This window comes from Temnothorax nylanderi, unplaced genomic scaffold (genome assembly GCF_030848795.1).
Source record: "Temnothorax nylanderi isolate EJ_2023f unplaced genomic scaffold, tnyl_v1.0 TNYL_tig0348_pilon, whole genome shotgun sequence".
Classification (NCBI taxonomy): domain Eukaryota; kingdom Metazoa; phylum Arthropoda; class Insecta; order Hymenoptera; family Formicidae; genus Temnothorax; species Temnothorax nylanderi.
Genome location: NW_027249410.1, coordinates 50,980 through 72,956, shown reverse-complemented (window position 1 = coordinate 72,956; position 21,977 = coordinate 50,980). Strand labels below are relative to the sequence as shown.

Below are 21,977 nucleotides of genomic sequence, written 5' to 3'. Positions count from 1 at the left end.
TTCTACGAAAAGTGTGTATGCCCTGCTTGAGCGGTCGTGCTTCTGGATGCACTCATTGGGCGCGTTCAGCAGACCAAGCCGCTGAGTAGCAGTCGAACGTGATTGGCTCTTACTTTTAGAACCAACCAATCAACGCAGAGTGTTGATAAGACGAACTCAACAGTTGTGTCTGCTGAACGCGGCCATTTGATACACGGCTTCCGATAGGTTGAAAATCTACATTCTTTTGCTATTCCCTGTTCCTATTGCCTGTAGCCTGTAGTACCTTTGTATTGCGTGCCGGCCTTTACCAGCCTTTACAATTTACAACAGTGCTCATTCCAGTATGGTTATCGTTCAATGCGTAATATTGTTGTCATCGTGTTTAATGCCATGATTAAAGAGAGCTGGAAAGTTATAATTATTCGGAGACGAATAGTCGATAGCGACGTTACTTAATACTTATTTTATAACCATTATTTGTGCTATATACATGTATGTACAAGTGCTTGCATGTACGTTGAGAAATATCTGAAAGATCTTTTCGCGTCTTTTTCTCCGTGTGTTGAGTTAATGTTGTAGTTAGGTGGGAAGACAGTGAAGACACCACACAAAGGCACACAAACACACACACTTATTTCCCGATAGACAGCGCAAATCGCTGAAAAAGTGCACAAGATCGAAAACTGGGGAAATGGAGGTTGGTTTCTACCATTCATTCTACTGCTACGAAATTAATATGACATATATTTGACACAACGTATTATGTGGTTCTATCCAAATTTAAATTTTTGTATATATTTCTAATATAATTGCACTCATCTAATTTTGATACCTACAATTTATGATCGCAATTGATATAATTTGTAATGGTTTATTTTGTACTAATACTAGCTAATATCTATTAACTTCTAATATCTAATAGCTAATATCTAATTATTATATCTATGGTCAGTTGATATTAATTAGTATAGTTAATACCTATACTAATCAATATACTACTAGTTAAAACTACTATACTAGTTAATATGTGTATATTAATTTACAATATAATAATATAATAGAGCAAAATTTTGTATATAAATAAGGAATTATAAATCACATATATTGTTTAAAAGTTACTTTGCTTCGAGAGAGTTTATCTTTTTGCTGTATTATGTACCTGTATAAATCATCACTATATAGCAATACCCCATCATAAGGGCTGGTTGTTTCAACCTGTTGGTAATACCTAATAGTTAAATCATATTGTCTTTGTTTATCCTTAATATTAGACAAAGATAGACATATTTGACTATTAGTTAACTTACCAATAGGTTGGAACAACCGGCCCTAAGCAATATATTTATCCAGATAGACAAATCTGTTGAAAAGAAAAACAGATTTTACTGAATATCCGATATTAATTTTATCGATAGAATGCCAGAGATATAACAGAGTATGATGGCAGATTGACTGTAGAAACCTTGCAGAATCTATTACTTTATAATTATTTGAATAATACGTTCCATTTAAATGTTTACGAAATGACAGATTTAGCTTGGTTTCTGTTATCAGATTTATATTGACAAGCTCTAGTGGAACAGAGCTGGTTAACTTTAATATAACTTAACCATTAATATAGATGCAGTTAATATCAGTCTGTCATAATGTTCTGTTCAAATGTGTTGATAAACAGTTGGCATACTGTTAATATTTTGCTCGTTGGATACAGATAGATGAATGCTCGGCCGGTGGTGATAGTGGAGCCGAGGAAGATGAAGAAGAAGCTTCAACGCATGATTCTAGAACTGATAGTAGCAGTAGTAGTATGAGTGGCAGTAGTACAACGACAGACAGTGAGCAAGATAGTGCGGAAGATCATGCCACAAGCAGCAGCGAAAGCCATAGTTCTGCGGAGGAGGACGAAGATGAAAATGAAAATGCGGAATATATGGTAAACATTGAGAACCCCGATGCTTTGGTAAGATTTATATCTTGTTTCATAGTTGTAGGTTGGCTTCTCATTTAGCGACACAAATCGACTCGACTCAAATGTCGTTCTTTGTTCTTACTTGCTGAATGTTGAGAAAAATAGAACAACCTTTGTGTCTACTTGCGCCACTAAATGAAAAGTGCCTATTTATGCTTAAAGGGAAAGATGCAATTAGCGAAATCATGAAACAAAGTTACTTATTTTTATATTCCTTTCTCTTATCACTGAGTCAATATATTCTTATCATTTTTCTTTTTTATCTTTTTCTCATCTGATTTGACCGTTTGCTTTGATCTTTTTTTCCTAAATAATTAATTATTTCCTGAATTTTAATTGATTTGAATAAAGTCAATTTTTTACAATTAAATGCTAGCAACTTTTGATCGTAATTTACTGGAAAATCGAAAATTAAAAAACCGAACAAATTATAGTTTATTTTTAAGGAGGTTAAATGAATTATTAAAAAAATTCAGTGTTTTCCAATATAAAGGTATACAAAAGTCAGAAAACGTGATTTCATGGAAACTTTTCCAAGATTTTGGTGTTATTTGGCATCATAGTGTCGTTCATTGCAATAATTTCCTGTTTTTATTTCAAATTACGATTACAACTAAAAAATTCAACATCAATATATTGGAATATATCAATAATTCGAATAATAATGATGGAAGATTTTCAAAAAAATAAAATGTAAAGTATTATTTTTGTTTATATTTTATTGTTTACTGTCTGTTTGAAGTTAATGTTTAATTTTATTATTTTTATTAACAATTTATAATTACAGCAACAAATTTGTTTAGTCAAACAGTGTATAGTTTTGCTTATATACTTATAGCTATATAGTTTTAGTACTTATGTTATTTAGCTTTCATGCTAGATAAAATCGGAAAGAATATTGAAAACATAAACAGTAGCATTTAATAATATGAAAAATTAGGAAATTTTTGTTTAACATTTACAGAGGATGTATTACCTATTTTGGATCCACGCAAGGATAAGTTTAATCTCTTTTTTTTATACATTTAGACGCCCAAAAATTAGTTTATACAGGATGTAACAAAAAGATACAGACAGACTTTGTGTGCTTGTAGGGGGAGTTGATATAAGTAATTTGAGTATAATAGGAATGTGTGTATATTCCTCATTTCCTCAAGAAGTTTCCTCAAATTCCTATGTAGGATATAACGAAAAAATAACGAAAAATTTTATTTGAGAAAGCTATTTCAAATTAAAAATCGAACCCATATACCAAATTTTGAATCAATCGGCCTACTTTGATGTTTTTGCTTTTTTACATTAAGTCAGGTATGATTCAGGTATGATTAAGTCAGGATTGATTCAAAATTTGGTATGCGGGCCTGATTTTTAATTCGGAACAGCTTTCGCAAATAAAATTGTTCGCTATCTTTTATCGAAAAGGCACTTTACCTACCTACACAGGAAGCTTAGGCAACTTTACTGCTGGGATGCGTTCAAGAATTACGCTTAGGCACACCTAAGTAACTCTGTAGTATACGTGACGTAAACTATAGCTTAGAGAGTTGCCTAGGTTGACATTCTGACCGCAGCCCTGTGTAGCACGGAAACAAGGCTCCAGCGGACATGTATTCCTATATTCAAATTACTTATATCAACCCCCCCCCCCCCCTTCAAGCAGACAAAGTCTGTCCTTATCTTTTTGTTACACCCTGCATAGTTCAAAATGTACAAATAAAACGTATAAAAAACAATTCATCTTTCTTTAAAAAATAAAAAAGGTTGATATTTTTGTAATTTTTAAGTGTACCTTTCCTTTTAATAGCTTATTATAAAGTATAACTATTACTACAATTTATTATTATAATTTTTAGTAACAAATTAATAGATAAACATTAAATTAATAACGATTTATAATGATAATAGTAATCGATTTAACAATAAATTGATTTTTAGAGATGGGAAACCTGCGTCGCTGCCAATATTAAAGTAAAATTACCCCAGGATCTTTGTGAACACTTCAGTATCTTTAAAGAGATGCTAGATTACCCACGTTTCTGGAACGAATGGCTTACCGAAAGTCAACGAGAAACGTTATACAATCTTTTGCCTACTTTTCCAAAAGACTCCAATATAGAGGCACAAATGGAGAAATCGTTGCAAATGTTGTTTAATAGAGAAAACGACAGGTAGTAATTATTAGTCTTTTTTTTTTTGCAAAATGAGAATAATATAGATCGTGTTCCGAAGTCGATTTAATTGGAACATTCGGAATAAAATGTATTGCAGATTTGGTGTAATGCCTTTGGACACGTTTCATAATCATCTTTCTTCCGGTCACTATCGTCCTGATATCAAAAGAATACGCGGTTTGGTTCGCAAAGCGCAGAAAAGAAGATTGTTGTTCGAGGAGCGGAAACGATCATACGAATTGGCGAATCAGCTACTAAAATCACGGGAAAGTTTATTATCAAATGCGTATAGGCAAGGTTTCAATCAACCAGTAAACCGAACGGTGTCTAAACTTCATTGGCACAAATTAAAACCAATAATGGGTGAGTGTCTGATTTGTATTCGATATCTTTCGGCTGTTTATATTCTCCTCTACTTCAGCCATTTGGCAGAGAAGTATATAATGACCGGGAAGACAATACTAACATGAGAATAAATAATAGTTGAAGAAAAGACTCAGTTGCGCTATTTGGAGGAGCTAAACGCAGTTCGGGCGGAACTCAGGACCAGCACGAGACTGTCCGCCGATACGACGTCCGAAAACGAAGAGAATTATCCTTATTATCAAACGACTGGCGCTAAGCAGAAGAAAAAACGGCGTTTTACCATGAGTCTTCAAGGATTGTCGGTTAAAGGCCTACAACTCAATCATGAGGACGATACAATTAGACCTGTATTTTCTACCTTGCAGCGAATGGAGTACGCTTCTAATAGATCGTTGTTTGTACGCGAACAAACGGAGGAGACCTATCGTGCTATGTTGATCGCGCACAAAAAACGACGTGCCCGTCGTGATGTACGTATAGTATCTCATCGTTTTATCATAATTACTTATTTAAGTAATAACCAACTGAATTCTATATATACATATATAGCTTCATCCGGAGCTGAACACTCAAGGAATTGCGCTCGCCGATCTCACACAAAGATCGCAAATTGGTCAAAAACAGAAACTTACAATTGGCAACTCTATGAAGATCACGTCTTCTAAAAAGAAAATCAAATTGGAACAAAACTCGTTGTGTCCGCCCGCGCCGAAACTGGCAAACTCCAATTTCGTGAAACATGAAAGTGACAACAGCGATTACTCCCATACAACGGACGACAACAACAGACAATCTAATGTCGTGGATGTAGATTATAATAGAATAACAACGCCTATCAAGTCGGAACCCGTTGAGGCATACGAAGCACATCAAGTAGCTAAAAAGAAAATGTAATTACGATTAACTGTACACATTAGATAAATATCATACGATTATAACGCTTGATATATGTTCCAATCGTGTTTCTCATTTGCAGCAGCCCAGTAACTCAAAAGAGTAGCAAACCAGCAGTGGCCAATATACCAGAGATAAAAAAGGAAGTCGAAGACATGGAATATGACAAAGTTAAGACCGAATTAAGTTTGGGCGTGAACGAGGATGTGCTGGCTGAAACCGAGGAAGAAGAGGAAAATGAATCTAAGAAAGAGCTTGATTTAGATAGTATTGACATGATGCAATTACCGATCCAACTTGACGATGGGATTGATATACTCGACGATGTTAAGTGAGTTTCCTATTGTGTATAAGACAATAATATTGTAACTAAGTCAATAATGAGAAAAAACTTAAATCGGAGCGAATTGACGTTACAGGTGCGAAGATGAGAGAGTTATATCGATACCTGAGACGAAAATGACTATGCCAACCAATGAAGGTATAGATGTTAACAACGGGGCGGAATTAATGCAAGAGACCCACACATGCTTCTTCTCTCTACTACGGGACGCTTTTACTTCGAAGGGAGAGTACCGAATGAGCGCAGCAGAAATGAAGGAAGCAATAACGCAATGGCAAGGCAATCCTATTTCACCTTTGAACGACTGGTAATATCGAATAATTCTCTATGCCGCAATGCGCGCGATCGTAGGTAACGTTTCTTGACGAATTGTATGAATGATGTCACAGGTATTCTCTGGTACCTTCGTGGCCTACTTTAGTACCGTTAGCTCTGGGATTTCTCGCAGGCGAATTGATGTATTCTCAAGATTTGGATCAGCGACAAGAACGAGATCAGGAACTTGTGCCCTATCTGGAAAATAAGGGTCGAGGTGTATATGCGTGGATCGGCGCTGGAAGAGACTCCGATACCCGATTGCAGGACTTGTGTACAAAATTCCTCATGTACAAGTAAGAATCGGCGGCAAACACTGATCCTTTAATTTTTAATTGTTATGTTATAGATTATTATATTATAACGGCATTAACGGCAAATAGGTGCATTTTTTCTTGTTCAATTAAGTCGTTCACTTGTTCGCTCATTTGGGTGTCTAAATTCTCTTGCTCATTTTTTTTTTTTTTTTTTGCGACAAGCCATGAATTAAACAGCTTTATTATAGAATTTATTTAACAAGTAATGCTTTTATAGAGACATATTGACGTCACCGTACACTCCGACAACTAGTGCTGTAACAGCTACAAAATCGCAGCAGTCTCAACTCTCCTCGAGTAATAACAGCACGACTAATAATTCGATCGTTACAAGCGGAATTTTGCAAAGTGGTAGAAGCGCAAGTCCAGCACTAGAATCTACTAATGTGGACGCTAGTGCCACTGGAACAGACTGGGAACCACCTCGACCGCTATTTCCCACAGAATGGAAGGTCCGTCCGTCTACAGTAGAAGAACGCGAAGAATTCCGAAGACAAGAGCGTATGCGTTACGCTGCGCCTCATAAAGCGTTTACTTATCGCATGCACGGTTACGCGTCCGTAGTCGGCCCCGTCAAAGGAATTTATCAGCATAATGTTGGTATGTTTGACTTGTGCTTTGTAATGTAAAGAATGCTGAATTTTGTGAGTTCCTCTTACTATAAATTATGTTATGACAAATATTAGCACACACATACACGTGATACGAGTACATATAAGCAATCGCAAGCCGTATACTGATTGTGTACAAAAGTACAATACAATACAGTAAAATATACAATACAATACTATACAATGCGACATAATACAGTAAAATACAATACAGTCATATACAATGTAATGTAATGATACAATACAGGTGTATAAGAAATTTATATGCAATTAAATTAACCGAAACATTTTGATTTATATTTAAAACATTTTGTGTTATAAACCATTTATAAAACAAATATATTTTACGTCTTTTATAGTGGACACATTATTGTAAATAAACCAGTATTTAATCTTTTTTGATAGGAAACCTATTACATTTCATATTTAAAAAAATTTTTTTAATTATTAGTTTATTATTACAGATATGTGAGATTAATCATATTATTTATATTAAGCTTCAGGACAAGCCAAAGCCCGAGGACATTCGTTGTTGGTACCGGATCGTCCAAACTTCGTAACAATTTTAGCGTTAGTTAGAGATGCTACTGCCCGACTTCCTAATGGTGAAGGAACTCGTGCTGATATTTGTCAGTTATTGAAAGATTCGCAGTACATCATAGAGCAAGACAATGACGAGAAGGAAGGATATCTCCATTCTGTAGTATCAGGAGCGCTGGATAGATTACATTACGAGACAGATCCCTGTGTTAGATATTATCCTCGTCGAAAGGAGTGGCTTTATCTTCATCGAGGACGATCTGAATCTGAATTTGGTTCGTTATCATCTATTTATTTATCTCTGTTATCTTATATATTATTTAATGTAACTCGAACATGTTTCTGACGTTTTTCAATTATAATTTTCTCATGTGATTATGTCAAGATATTGTTTTTATCTCTTGTAGAAATGGTTCACCAACAATTACAAGGTATTGCGAAAAATAAGAAAAGCGTTGGTAATACGTCGCGAAATAAAGTAGTGCAACCAATTCTCAAATCAGCTAATGTAAATAAAGAACAATCTTCGAATACCAAAGAAGTTATTCTCAAGAAAGAAAGGCGAATGACAACTATACCTATGCAACCTGTTATTCCTAAGTAAGCATCTTGTATTTATTTTAAAACTACAATATATTTGAGAAAAATATTTATAATATTATTCTATATTTATTATATTTCTCACAGGAAAGAGCAGCGTAAAATTGAAGAAAAAATTGTCACTGACCATTCTATCCCCACTGAACATTCCGTTAATGCTAATGTAGAAATGGGAGTTAACACAATAACATCAGCAATTTCTACCGTTGAAACTCCCGTTTCTGTTGCATCGATCGTGACTTCTTCGGCTACGATTACAAATGTAGTGAGCACAGAACGAGATAACATTGCAATAGATACGAAATCGCCACTCGCTCCAATAATGGTGAAAAAGGCATCTACTGTAGGAGGAAAACCAATCGCTGTACTCAAGACAAACTCTGCTCAAAGTCTATTGCAATCAAATCAACACAATTTTCCCCATCACCAAATTCAAGTATCGACGTCTGCTGGCCTGCAAACCATTCGTCTGTCTGGACATTCTGTATTGCAATCTGCACAACAATCTGTTTCAACTAGTAATAATTCAAACGTGGTAAACGGAGCTACAACAAATTTAACGACGATATTACCGTCTACAAAAGCGCAAAATCAGCCACCGCAGCAGTCAGCTATAGTAACAAATCAAGCAGGGAAAAGTATTTTACAAACTACTAATATGAAGCAACAACAATCGCAGCAGCAACAACAGCAACATGTGTTACCAGGCAAAACTCTCTTGGCATCACAGATTAAATTAGTTAGCTCGAGTCAAATTAAATCGTTGCTCACAAGCCACGGTCTTCAGGGTCAAACTATATTTATCAAACAATCCTCACCGTCGAATAATCAATCGCAACAGCAACAATTACAACAGCAGCAGCAGCAACAACAACAACAACAGCAGCAACAGCAGCAGCAACTGAAGGTATCTCTGCAAGCAAACCTTGTTTTTATTACGTTTATTATTTGCTTCTATTTAAATTTTATTCTGATCTCAGCAGCAACAACTCCAACAACAACGAGTTACGGCTAATCAACAACAGCCTATACAACAAACTCCGGGAATGCAACGCATAATTGCACAAATCGGAGGAAAACCGATTGCCGTGCAGATACAACAATCGCCTCATCATCAACAGCAGCAACAGCAACAAAAGATACTTGCGAAAGTTTTAACGAACAGCAGCGGGGGACAGATTATTTCTGTCGAAAGTTTGCTAGCGCAGAAAGGATTGAAATTGGCTACTGCTACTGGCCATGCTAATCAGCTTAATAGGCAAGGCAAGCAGGTCATACAGGCTCAATACCAAGTAAGCGCACTTTACATATAGTAGATTTATTTACATATTTATTGACTAGACTGAAACCTTTTGATGGTAAATATTTTCCTTTACACAGTCAGCCCCAAATGACTTGACCTACCTTGATGTTCACCTTGACCTTCAAGGAATTCAAGGTCGTTGACCTTTCTCGTCGCTCGTTCATTAAAAAGTTTTATTAATAAAAGAAGTTTGGAAACTATAACATAGTTTTTTGACACTGTGTATAATTTGTTGATATATTTGTATAGATAGTACATATGTAGGCAGGAGTGAGTGGAGGCAGACCTCGTTTCGTGTGAAAAGTCGAAAACTCGAACCGTACAATGACCTCGTTTCGCCCTGAAGCAGGGGTGAGGTAGGGAAGGGTGGACCTCGCTTCGAATGAAAAGTTGGATTGTCAACTTTCCGTGCAAAACGAGTCGAGGTCCACCCCCACCCACCCTTGCCTGCGGGGGAGAGGCGGTAGCTCTTCCCCCGACTACATGTGTATTGTCTATACACACATAGTAGCAGCTAATATGATAATTTATGGATATATAATATATTTTAATAGTTTAAATGTTTTGTTAATAACTTTTTAATGAACAACGAGCGACGGGAAAGGTCAATGTGACCTTGAACTCCTTGAAGGTCAACTTCAACATCAAGGTAGGTCAAAAGTCATTTGGGGCTGACTAAGACTAGGTTTATACGGCCCGATTTATGCCGAAGTTATAACATCGATGTTATAACTACTGACGTTACTACATCGTAATAACTTTGTCGAAAAAAAGCGTTTACACGGCATTTAACGTCAGTAGTTATAACATCGATGTTATAACTTCGGCGTAAATCGGACCGTGTAAACGTAGAGTCCGTGTAAAAGAAAATAATTACCAATAATAATATAAATAGTCGTAAAAGAGCAAAACGCATTATTAGATTTAAATATAAATAGACATACATAAAAAGTAAGTATCTTGAAATTCTAACTACACTTTTAATCTTTGAACAAATCCCTATCAATTTTTTTAATACAAAAAATGTACAAAAAAGTATTTACGTAAAGAAGCAAATTGAAAATTTATTACTATTAGAATGTCAAAAGTTTTATTATCAAGAATAGGAATTATAATATCTTTGTTGATTAAATTAGAATAAGTAATGAGTATAATAAACTTTTCTTTCTTTTAACAATGTTACACGAATATTTGTAGGTAGTGCCGCAAGCGCAAGCATCTTCTAGTCAATCAAAGATAATAGCAGTCAGCACGCAACACCAGCAATCTCAGCCGCAGCAGGCTCAGACTGTCCGGATGGTTACCGCTCAGCTCGCGGGAAAACCTATTGTGTTAGCGAGCAGTAACAAAAACGTTGGAGTTGCAGTGAGCACCAGTGGCGGAAACGTAGTATTAGGCAAGCAGCCAGCCTCTCAGCAGCAGCAGCAGCAACAAACGCAGCAACCGATTATCTTGCCGAGTCAGCTGCTCAACATCAAAACATTACACGGGCTTAAAGTAATTCCCACGCCAACCGGATTAAAAACCGCAAGTGGTGCCGTGTACGCTCGAGTTATTGCTCCTACAACGATGGCTTCCACGCAGGCTACATCGAATCAACAGCAGACTCTTCAAACGCAATCACCGAGAAATACCTCGTACGGCACACCTTGACAGAATTGATATTGTTTACATATGTTTATATTTAATTTACTTAGCACCATTTCTTTGACTCTCTGTTTATATGTTACGCATATTATTAATTAAAACCTTTAAAGTGATTTCTCATTATACGTACATACGCGCGCGCGTATGTATACAAGATGACTTTCATTCTCTTGATTTATACGTATGTGTGCTTACACGAACAGATACAAATGCGTATGTGTAAATTTGTATTTATACACGTATATACAAATATGTTTCAAGAAAGCGAGTTTTATACAAGGAAAGATCAATTATGTGATTATACTGATTGCACTTAAATTCAATAACAATAGAATTATAAGATTAAATAAACTTGAAAGAATGTATAATGAAAATACATGCAAGTTAAAATTAATACTTACAATTAAATTGATGTTAATAAAACTGAATTCCCTCGTACTTATGTTATTGAATTTGGACTGTGACCTGGATAGCAACAGTATCCATGCAAATGCATCGTTCACGTTTGAATAAATAATTTTTCCAGATACTTGATTGACGTGACATATAACGAACTCGAAAATACTTCTTAAAGTAATTATCTCATAGGCTAATGAAGAATATAAACCGGATTTTTGAAAACCACCAAGTAGAAAAAATTAATCAAATAATTGATTTATATATAAACCTCCGCATGATATATATATATATATATATATATATATATATATATATATATGATTAAAACTATTTTATCACATATCTAGAAATGTATTGTAAAATGTAAAAAATAAACTCGCATCTAACACAACATTAAATTTTTCAATCCGTATCCAAGAAAATAATGTATTGAAGAAATGGTCAATAGTCATATCAAAATAGATCGTAATTCTACATATTGAATTGTAGGAATATTAACTAATATTAATTTATAGTGTATCAAAAAATATATTTAATTGAATTATAAACTATTTCTAATTTAATTAGATGTATTAATAGAAGACAATATTACTTATAATAACAGGAAAAAATAAAGTTACTTCTAAAAGTTTTAGCCAGAAATTTTATCTTTTAAAACTTTCGCCGAAATTTGACGGAAAAAAATCAGTGTTACAGTAGAAAATTTTTAATTTTTCATATTACATCCCTTAGCAAATGAATCTTAATTATATTTCTACTATATAATATACCGTAAAAGATAATTAAAATGTATTAAGATTATATTTATTGCACATAATCCTTGCCAAGAGAAGGTTGGCCTAGAATTCGAAAAGAATCCTTGCGTAAGCCAAGGATAGATTTCGTAATATATATCTTGTATATATATTCATATATTTGTAATATTTATCGTAGAAAGCTAGAACGATGAAACTTCTTCATGAAATAAAGATGGTAAAAATAGGCAAAACCGATATAATATCTCAGAAACATTCAGATAGCTATGCATATTCATATGTATTCACATAATACAGCAATCCTGCTGCGAATCTACTCCAGGTGGAAATGGAAGGGTGGGATTGCCCTCGGAATCGAACTGAAAAAACGAGCACTGCTCGCCGACAAGATCATCAGGCGCTTGACCATAATTTTGCATTTCCGTCATAAGTTTCAACACACATTGAAATCGACGTTGCTTGACATCTTCCGCATCGTCTTCCTTTTCCTTTTCTAATTCAGTACATACCTTACACAAAATATAAATACATTAATTGTAAAGCTTCAGCTTGGATTTGGTCCATTATAAACATACCTTTTGCATCAATTCTGATTGTTTCGTATACCTCTGCAAATCGGAAGGATTCAGAGTTGCTTTGTGCTCTTCTAGCCATGCTGGATATTTATCCGACAGTTCTTTCAATGATGGATAAAGAATCTCTTTCGACAAGAGGTGCTCCATCATTCCTTGCATAAACGGTAATATGTCACCAGTATCACCGTCAATAGACGTTTGCCCGAGCATAGCCGCCACATCTGCTTCACTCTAAAATGTATTTCATCTATTTTAACCTCTTGGCTGTGAGGCGAAAAAAATGCTTGTGGGCCAAAAATGCTTTTGACAAAAGAGTTAATAAAATTATAAAAAGGTGCTTTCTGGAGGTTTTTGAGTCGCTAAATCTAAAGCTGATAACTATTGTCAGTTATAATTTTACCTTTAAGCATCATTGATACACAGGGTATACCATAAAGATGAGATGCCATTACCTGTAAATTTTCGGAATTTGCAGTTAAATCCTTTAAAACTTGTGAAATAGCCGATTGAAAGTCCACATTCATGTCTTTCTCATCTGTCGTATTACTGGTAGACGTCTGTCCAAGCTTTTGCAAAGCAGCCTCCAGTTCGCTATCTCCTAATAATAATTATAGCAATACACAATTTTTATCGCTTTCTTTGCCCATCTTTTATTATCTCACCGTTTTGCAATAAATTTTGCAAATTTTTTTCAAACTGATTGGCCGTTTGTTTGAGAAAATCTTCCGTCCATTTATCTTCGAATATTTCATCCTTATCTGTTTGTTTCTGCAAATCCGCTGTACCTGTGTCATTGCCTTTTTCAACATTTGATATAGATACTTTGTCAAAATCTTGTAGAGCACCTAAGAGACAGTGAGATTTAAAACTTAAAAAATACATATATATATATATATATATATATATATATATATATATATACATAATAATAAATGACACTAGATCAAAAATTATAATTGTAACTAATTATATGTTGAAACATATTACCAAATTTTAAGATATCAATAGCTTACAGAATAAATATAATGGTAAATATTACATTTCTTTAATGTCAGAAATACCTGATTTATTTAAAATTACAAAACAATTTATTATATAACAATGAATCATATAACTTTTTTTTTATTGACAAGAACCAAACTCATGCGACATAGAACTCCGTAAGGTTAGACCGATTTTCTAAATATAGTATACTTACTATCCAATAAATCGTTCAATTCTTGATCTTCTGTCTCGTGTTTTGTCTGTTTGAAATTGTCCGTCATATTCGCGTGATTGTAATATCCTATTAATTTAAAAAACAAAATTCTCTTGCGTGAATGTGCACGAAAACGTTCCTGTCATTGACAACGTCCGATGAAGATAAAGAACGCAACGGTATATTATATTTTTTATATTTATACGTGCGGACAATTTTTGATTTAAGACTAAAAAATTAAACATAGAAATGACAAAAATCGAAAACGCTTAGTAATCGTTCTTTACAAGTTCTTTATTTAAGGATTGCAAGAATGTAATGTATGTACATATGTACCATGAAGAAGATAGAGATTTAAGGCCATTGCACGTAACAAAGGTCGCGTTCAGCAGATCAAGCCGCTCAGTAGCAGTCGAACGTGATTGGCTCTTACTTTTAGAACCAACCAATCGACGCATATTGTTGATAAGACGAGACTCAACAGTTGTGTCTGCTGAACGCGCCCAAAGTTTTAGTCATAATCGTAATGCTGGGTCTACAATGGGAGTCGCAAAGTCGTGAGTCGCAAGAATTGACCAATCACAGTCGATTAAGGCCATTGCACGTAACAAAGTTTTAGTCATAATCGTAAGGCCGTAAGAAAATAGACCAATCACACTCGATTATTCTTCGAGCTCAAGGAGAATAATCGACTGTGATTGGTCTATTTTCTTACGGGCTTACGATTATGAGTAATGCTGGGTCTACAATGCGAGTCGCGGGTCGTGAGTCGTAGGAAATTGACCAATCACAATCGAATTTGAGGAGAATAATCGACTGTGATTGGTCAATTCTTATGACTCACAACTTTGCGACTCGCATCAAGCCGTGATCAGACTACGGATTGGGATTGAGATTGGATTGAAATTTAATCAATCAGAATAAAGAAAACTAACTTCAAGTTTAGTGAACTTTGCTCTAATTGGTCAAATTTCAATCCAATCTCAATCCCAATCCGTAGTCTGATCACGGCTTCACGATACTAGAAATCGGTCCGAGTTTCGGTTTAAGCCAATCAACTTGCAGCTCTTACAGAAAAGCAGCAGTTTCATTGGCTTAAACCGAAACTCGGACCGATTTCTAGTATCGTGTACACAAGGCTTTATGATTATGACTAAAACTTTGTTACGTGCAATGGCTTTTAAAGCCTTGTGTACGATACTAGAAATCGGTCCGAGTTTCGGTTTAAGCCAATGAAACTGCTACTTTTCTGTAAGAGCTGCAAGTTGATTGGCTTAAACCGAAACTTGGACACAGTTCTTGCATCGTGGACACCGGGCTTTATACATGTTATGTATACATACACATATGTGAAATGCAGCAACAGCGTAGTAATTTCTAGGAAAGTTTAGTAATTTTTTATAAATTACTAAATAATTTCTAGGAAATTATTAAACTGGGGCCCTATTCTCGAAAAATATTGCATACGATATTTTAGGAATGTCACTAGAAAATTACACTTTGCAAGTGTGCTATTGGCCGCGTTCAGCAGACACAACTGTTGAGTGTCGTCTTATCAACACGCTACGTTGATTTGTTGGGTCTAAAAGTAAGAGCCAATCACGTTCGATTGCTACTGAGCGGTTTGTTCTGCTGAACGCGCCCATTTTGGTTGCAGAGTGTGATATTCATGACATATCGGCTGCGTTCGGGGAGCGCGCTATTAGCGCTATTTGCTTATTCTATCCTTGTTCTACACTTGATGAGCGATAAAGATAGAATGATGCAATAGCGCTAGTAGCGCGCTCCCCGAACGCAGCCATCGTATGCGATATTTTTCAAGAATAGGGCCCCTGCTGCTCGCTGCTACAGCATTTCACTGCCCATGAGAACTCACCATAAGCATGTATCTTATTTAGTCTTATTATAGGGTCTCTAGCTACAGCTCGTCGGCTTATACTTGTGTCATCGGTATTCGGTATGACAGATTTCATAACCTGAATAGTGAATAGTCGTCACTTCAACGATTAATATCTCGCTTCGCGGGGCAGAGCGACGCTTTTTTTCTGCCAGATTCTTTCGTTTCGTGTAAAAACGCCGTCGATTGAGCATAATTTCATCGATATTGGAGGTGAGGCCCCTTGTTTTTAAGTGGCAAACGACGACTTTTCCTTTTTACATCTTCGTTTTGTCACAAAAAAGTATCAAAAGAGTATATTTTCGTTTAAAATGTAAATAGAATACTCTAAACTGAACACTGGCTAATTTTTAGTATTTTTTATGTACATACATATATTTTTGCTCTTTGATTTTAGATAAAACTTGTTTATATGGATAATAATGGATCAAATATATAAGCTTTACGATCGACAGGCATCGCCAAAAATTTGCATAAAGGATTACTTTCAACAATATAGCGAACTACTCAATTCATTGATGTGTCACGAAGTTAGCAAACGCAGCGAGGAAAAGATTTTTCAACTTATGGATACCGACCTCTCACAAGCAAGAATACTTTTAATGAAACAATATTGCAGGTACCTTATATTACAGCACGTAATAAATAATATTGTATTTTCTGATGAAAATTAAAAAATTAAGTATAGACTCACACATATATCGGTGTCAATTTTACAGCATAGATAATTTAACGTTGCCAATGGAGGCTGCCAATGAGGAGGAAAAGGAGAAACAAGGATATGTTCAAGTGCCTGAAACAATCTCAGATAATGTTCCATTGGAAACAATTAAAGTGTTAAAGATCTTATCTAAGGAAACTTTACAAAAATCAAAATATCAAAGTGGCATTCCTGTTGTAAGTAGTTACTTCCAAGAAAAATATATCAATATATAGGTACAGAGTATTGAAAAGATTTACTAAAATTGAATTGAATTATTATAATTGCTATAGGACCAATAATTTTATAGTCACTGTATTACTTAATGTATCTATGTATCTATAATAATAAATCTATAACATTAAAATAATAAAATTGTTTCTTTCTAGAAATATGACAAGTTAAAATCATCTGATAACTCCGTAAAGCCAAGTGAGGAATTTTTAGTTTATGTCAGGGTATATGAACCATTTAAAAGCCACTCTCGTCTTAGGTATAAAATAAGTGTCCCAGTTCTCAAACTTAAAAGCGTTATATCAATATTGGGATGCCAGACTCTTTATGAATTACGACGGAAGATAATATGTCAGTCTGATTTGTCGATTATAAAGGAAATTAGTGAAAAACCGAATCAAAGACCCGGACCTATGGCAAAGGTAACTGTTTCTTCAATTTGGAGCTTTATCTATTTTATAACCTGGTCCATGCGTTCGTCGTATGTAAAAAAAGAGAAAGTTAATAGCATTTTGTACATTATAGGATGTCTATCCCTCAGGATTCTTCTATATTGAAGATACATTTTATAACGATACTAGTGTGCCAACAAACATTGATTACAGTAATATCATATTGGAATGGGCAACAGCTCGTGATATAGGTCCATTTAAAGTTGCGACTATGGACGCCCAGATAAATTCTCTTTGTGCAAGATTTGGTTTTCCATGGGTGTACCAGCATCAGGGTTCCTGCGAACACTTGATTGTACTAACTGATGCCAGGTAACTCTTATTTAACACTAATCTAATGTAATGGAAGCATCTAGTTTAAAGCGTTCATAATAAAATTTCTTTTATAATACTGGCAAAAATAACAAAACCATGATAAAAAAGTAAAAGATTATGCCGATAGAGCTGTGGTATTTGTATTATTGGTAACAAATCATTTTATTTAACATCTGTTATTAACAAATTAATTCATTTTGTTCATTCATTCACAGATTGGTAACTGATGACGATGTATTAATATCATCTGCTTATCCAAGAATAGAAAGAATAAGACCTATTTCTGGAAAACACTGCATCTATTGTGGAATATTTAACGTGCATTGGATTGTAACGGAACACGATAGAATACCACATGACATAAGTTATTTTTGTAATAAATGTTTTATATCTTATAATTACGTTGACGGTAAAAAAGTCGGAAATTTTAAAGCATACAGTTATCCTTGTATATCGGAATTAATGACGATAATAAGACCTAAACTAAGGTAAACTAAGATAAGACCTAAAAAATCTAAACAAGACCTAGAAAAAACTTCAATAAATTTATATATATATATATATTGCATATATGTATACGGGAGTTGTATGTGTTATAAATATATTTAGGATACAAGTGTAACAAAATTATTTTATTGACGCCTTTAATGCATACAATTTTTGCAAGTTTTCTCTTGCACTATGTAAATCTGGGTTTAATTGCAATGCTTTCGTATACATCTCCTCTGCCGCATTTAATTTATTCCAACGATGATATAAGACACCTAAATAAGATATTTCTGATTTTATATATTATCTTAAATTATTCATATCTGATATATACATATGTATACACATTTACATAAATATGAAATGTTTTATGCCAAATCCAACCATATTTTTTCTCAAATCAGCAAATTTAATAAACTTGAGGTCTTTTTAAAAAAGCTGAATTTTGTGAGAAAGTTTGCTTATTCAAGAAAAGATAAAAAATGATCTAAAAAAATGCTTCTTGAACTTTCTCGATATGCATATAAACATAAAAATTTGGTTTTTCAAGTCAAAGTTATGACTGGTTTTATCAGCCATTGCAATCCTAAACTGGTCGATGAGATAATAGATTTAGCAACCAACACATATAGGAATTTGATATAATGAGTAATAGCTTATATCATGAATCGAATACTCTTAGTATTCGATGATACAAGTTGTATCATATCAAATTCCTGCGTTCTCAAACTTGTATTCTTCAACATCAGTTGGAAAAGAGGGTTGGTATGAAATATCGCTGATGCATTTCTCAATATACCTAAGTTTGCATAGATCATAGGAACCATAGGATCTATCGATATTGCCCGTTTGAATTGGATTTCTGCGTCTTCGTATTTTCCCTTTTTTCCCAAAATATTAGCAATATTGAAATAGATAGAAGCATGATTCGGAATAAATTTTAAAGCTTTATTTGCCACTTTCAATGCCTCTTCTGTCCTATCTAAAATTATAGAGTATCTCTTGACTTAAAATATATTTTTTAATATTATAGTAACTGATGTACAGTAACAGAAAGATACAGTATTAATTTAAATAAGCACAAACCTAAATCATCTAATAGTAGTATCATATTCGTCCATGCTCGTTTATGCGTGGATTTTTGCTTAGTCGCATTTATCCAAGCTTTCAACGCCTTGTCATATTGTTTTCGTTCTAGATACTATCGCCATCAATTTTGAATTAGTAAATTATAATAAGATATTCTCAAAAATAGATTAAAATTATATTTTACCATTATGTAGTACTCACCAATACGCCTAGATTGTAATAACAATCTGGATAATTTGATCGGTATTGCAGAGCCATGAAATAACTCGCTTCTGATTCCTCATACCTTTTCAATGCTGACTGAACTATACCTCGATTCATCCACGCCGTAGAAAAATCCTTTCTAAAATTCATGAGTTTGTGTGAGAGATACCGTATCTACATATTTATATTTGTAATATTTGTAATGTATATCTATTTTATAATTTGTCATAAACAGAAAGAAAGAAAGAGATTATATGCATATACGTATAGATTTTAATTTCTCATTGTAGTTGAAATAAATAAGACATTTATAAGTAGAACTGTTCATCTTAGATGATGATATTTAACTGGATTTACTGTAAATTAACAGCTTGCTCGAACAAATTTACAGCTTCCAAAAACTGCCCATCGTCTTTAAGTAAATTGCCAAGATTATTCAGAGCTTGAGCATATTTTGGATTTAATCTGTGTAGCAAAGAACATAAATGTATAACACAATAAAATTTCTTAGAAGAAAATTAAGATCTTGTATACTGTATGCAATACCGTAAAGCCTCTCGATATTCTAGTTTGGCGAGATCAACATTTCCTGCGTCTGCAGCATTTTTCGCGATATTATAATGTACTTTTGCGTTCAAAGGGCATACATTTAAAGCTGATTGAAAAAGCAGTCTCTCATTTCTCCATTGGCTACTCCTTATCCAAGAACGCACGAACAGTAATACAATAAGCATTACGTATGCCAACAACGACATCTTAGGCAAGGAAAATCGGGCAGAAAGTTTCTGCAAACCGATAATGACTAGCAAGCAATATCCTGCCGAAGGAATATACAATACTCTCTCTGCCAAAACAAATCCGACGTTGAAGAAAATATTACTTGCTGGCAGAAATGGACAGATCAACACTGTAAGACCCATAATTATATATCTGCAAAAGTTTATATACTATATATATATATATATATATATATATTATATTATATTACATATATATATAAAACGTTCTCAACATACATATCTTTTCTGATTTTTAAGATTACCTTAAGGTCTTGTCCTTATGATAGATAAACGTATACACAATAAATGCTCCAAACATGAGCCAGAAAATAATGACTACAAAAGTTCTGTAGTCATAGCCAGTAATCAGAGATATGCAGCCCATTGACCAATCAAAACAGAGCCATATGGGGCATATAAGTAACCATATATTCAGGCAATAGATATAGTTATAATTGAGTATACGAAGCAATACGTTATCCATAAAAGACGCTGGATTATCTACTGATTGAAATTTTGGGGTGGAGAACCCCATAATACTGAACCTTAGAAGCAAAAGTATTATAGCAATGAGAACGAGTGCAGCGAGTCGTAATAAAACATTTCTAAGATTAATAAAATTATTTAAACTTTTATCAGCATATTTAAATGCGAGAGAATTAATTATGTCAATCGGATATATCTTGTTCACGATAACTATGTCGTATATTGCACAAATACCCTAAAAGATAAAGACAAAAATCCTTTATAGTTACGTAAAAAAAAATTAAGTTTAGCGGCGCAATTTTGATACTCACAATGGCAGTGATCCCAGTTTCTTTACATAGCATCGCTGCGGTGATGCAAATAGCAAAACTGAACATGGCAGCCCATGCCTGTAATGTATTCTTTGCATATATTGTATGGCTGTACAACAAGATTGATAGCCATGTAAACAAGCTACATAATAATTCAGCGCGTCCAACAATTCCAGACACCTGATATACGAAGGTACAAACATAATTGTAATATATTCGGATATTAGTACATAATTAATAATAATATTATACTCCATAATTACAGCCTCTGTATGAATTGGATGAACTGCAAATAGGGCTGCAGCATAAAATGAAGTGCTCCGTTCTTCCGGCCCCAAAAATATATTGTATACGGACAGAATCAACAGGCAAATTGCACTGTGCAATATTATGTTCACTATATGATAGTCTTGCGAGACCAAGCCTTGTCGTAACCAGAATTGTAATCTATAGAGATAAAAAAAAGAAAATTGATTTCTATACAACTTTTTAGCAAGATATTGTTACTGAGGTATCTGTGGATGCACTTGATATTCTTTTACCTGAAACTAAGGATGGTGAAAGGTCTGTATGATTTGTGGCTTTGCCTATGGGATAATTTGGTACCCCAAAAGTCATTTTGAAATATATCCCAGAACGGTGTGTCGCGTACATCGTTGTTATTGACGATAGCCTCGTTATCATCAAAAACAAAATCTCCGTCATAACTGTTAACAAAACAAAGTGACAAAATCACGATTATCCAAGGAGAAAGCGATGACGGTACGGCTGAAAATTTATAAAATTTTTCATTAAACAAATGTTCGCTCTCGTGCGTGTAATATCCATGTAATTCATGTGTATTAAATGGTGATTCACCTGGCAAATGAGTCGATATTTTATTTTTCATGATATATCCTAAAGTCCTAAACAAATAACAGATTGTTGCCTCTTGTTTATACCACAGTCCCCACAGCCCACAGTCTTATGTATGCACATATGTCCATGTCCATACATACATCATACATATGTATGTATGTATGTATATGTATATTTA

General features: G+C 34.2%; 4 protein-coding genes across 6 annotated transcripts; 2 read left to right on the top strand and 2 right to left on the bottom strand.

Annotated features, from left to right (window-relative positions):
* The first annotated feature begins 273 nt into the window (after positions 1-273).
* Positions 274-11,848, top strand: Nfrkb (nuclear factor related to kappaB binding protein). Of its 3 annotated transcripts, none has more exons than XM_071720460.1 (15): positions 274-679; positions 1,694-1,942; positions 3,887-4,119; positions 4,220-4,485; positions 4,606-4,958; positions 5,038-5,378; positions 5,468-5,713; positions 5,802-6,032; positions 6,115-6,336; positions 6,575-6,957; positions 7,466-7,783; positions 7,916-8,108; positions 8,196-9,015; positions 9,089-9,400; positions 10,609-11,848. In XM_071720460.1, the coding sequence occupies exons 1-15, from the start codon at positions 674-676 to the stop codon at positions 11,062-11,064; spliced, it is 4,629 nt and encodes a 1,542-aa protein (XP_071576561.1). In that variant the 5' UTR covers positions 274-673; the 3' UTR covers positions 11,065-11,848. The 3 variants fall into 3 exon arrangements, with proteins under 3 accessions (XP_071576561.1, XP_071576563.1, XP_071576560.1); XM_071720462.1 differs by having other exon boundaries at positions 5,465-5,713; positions 9,092-9,400; XM_071720459.1 differs by having other exon boundaries at positions 5,465-5,713.
* A 299-nt stretch (positions 11,849-12,147) lies between these two features.
* Pex19 (peroxin 19) lies at positions 12,148-14,310 on the bottom strand. Its single transcript, XM_071720463.1, has 5 exons — positions 13,986-14,310; positions 13,450-13,632; positions 13,240-13,385; positions 12,788-13,018; positions 12,148-12,721 (listed from the first exon to the last, which is right to left on the bottom strand). Exons 1-5 carry the CDS (start codon positions 14,050-14,052, stop codon positions 12,497-12,499), a joined length of 852 nt encoding a protein of 283 aa, XP_071576564.1. The 5' UTR covers positions 14,053-14,310; the 3' UTR covers positions 12,148-12,496.
* A 1,488-nt stretch (positions 14,311-15,798) lies between these two features.
* On the top strand, positions 15,799-18,210 carry Pbp49 (proximal sequence element A Pbp49). Its single transcript, XM_071720430.1, has 6 exons — positions 15,799-16,095; positions 16,280-16,501; positions 16,602-16,779; positions 16,972-17,238; positions 17,342-17,580; positions 17,799-18,210. Exons 2-6 carry the CDS (start codon positions 16,305-16,307, stop codon positions 18,073-18,075), a joined length of 1,158 nt encoding a protein of 385 aa, XP_071576531.1. The 5' UTR covers positions 15,799-16,095; positions 16,280-16,304; the 3' UTR covers positions 18,076-18,210.
* Positions 18,195-21,951, bottom strand: LOC139781596 (protein O-mannosyl-transferase TMTC4). The gene is made up of 11 exons (XM_071720429.1): positions 21,800-21,951; positions 21,484-21,709; positions 21,205-21,388; positions 20,942-21,121; positions 20,408-20,865; positions 19,912-20,295; positions 19,723-19,830; positions 19,363-19,504; positions 19,159-19,273; positions 18,872-19,054; positions 18,195-18,347 (listed from the first exon to the last, which is right to left on the bottom strand). Exons 1-11 carry the CDS (start codon positions 21,828-21,830, stop codon positions 18,211-18,213), a joined length of 2,148 nt encoding a protein of 715 aa, XP_071576530.1. The 5' UTR covers positions 21,831-21,951; the 3' UTR covers positions 18,195-18,210.
* Between the last annotated feature and the right edge of the window lie 26 nt (positions 21,952-21,977).

Excerpts from the sequence above, each read along its gene's own strand:
- Pex19 (XM_071720463.1), bottom strand. The coding sequence starts at position 14,052 with ATGACGGACAATTTCAAACAGACAAAACACGAGACAGAAGATCAAGAA. Across the intron at positions 13,019-13,239 it reads CAAATTCCGAAAATTTACAG|AGTGAAGCAGATGTGGCGGC; the intron begins GTAATGGCATCT and ends AATACATTTTAG. Across the intron at positions 12,722-12,787 it reads AATCAGAATTGATGCAAAAG|GTATGTACTGAATTAGAAAA; the intron begins GTATGTTTATAA and ends ATTTTGTGTAAG.
- LOC139781596 (XM_071720429.1), bottom strand. The coding sequence starts at position 21,830 with ATGAAAAATAAAATATCGACTCATTTGCCAG. Across the intron at positions 21,710-21,799 it reads AATATCGACTCATTTGCCAG|CCGTACCGTCATCGCTTTCT; the intron begins GTGAATCACCAT and ends ATAAATTTTCAG. Across the intron at positions 19,505-19,722 it reads GAGCAAGCTGTTAATTTACA|AAAGGATTTTTCTACGGCGT; the intron begins GTAAATCCAGTT and ends CATGAATTTTAG.
- Pbp49 (XM_071720430.1), top strand. The coding sequence starts at position 16,305 with ATGGATCAAATATATAAGCTTTACGATCGACAGGCATCGCCAAAAATT. Across the intron at positions 16,780-16,971 it reads ATCAAAGTGGCATTCCTGTT|AAATATGACAAGTTAAAATC; the intron begins GTAAGTAGTTAC and ends GTTTCTTTCTAG. Across the intron at positions 17,581-17,798 it reads ATTGTACTAACTGATGCCAG|ATTGGTAACTGATGACGATG; the intron begins GTAACTCTTATT and ends ATTCATTCACAG.
- Nfrkb (XM_071720459.1), top strand. Across the intron at positions 6,337-6,574 it reads ACAAAATTCCTCATGTACAA|AGACATATTGACGTCACCGT; the intron begins GTAAGAATCGGC and ends ATGCTTTTATAG. Across the intron at positions 9,401-10,608 it reads TCATACAGGCTCAATACCAA|GTAGTGCCGCAAGCGCAAGC; the intron begins GTAAGCGCACTT and ends GAATATTTGTAG.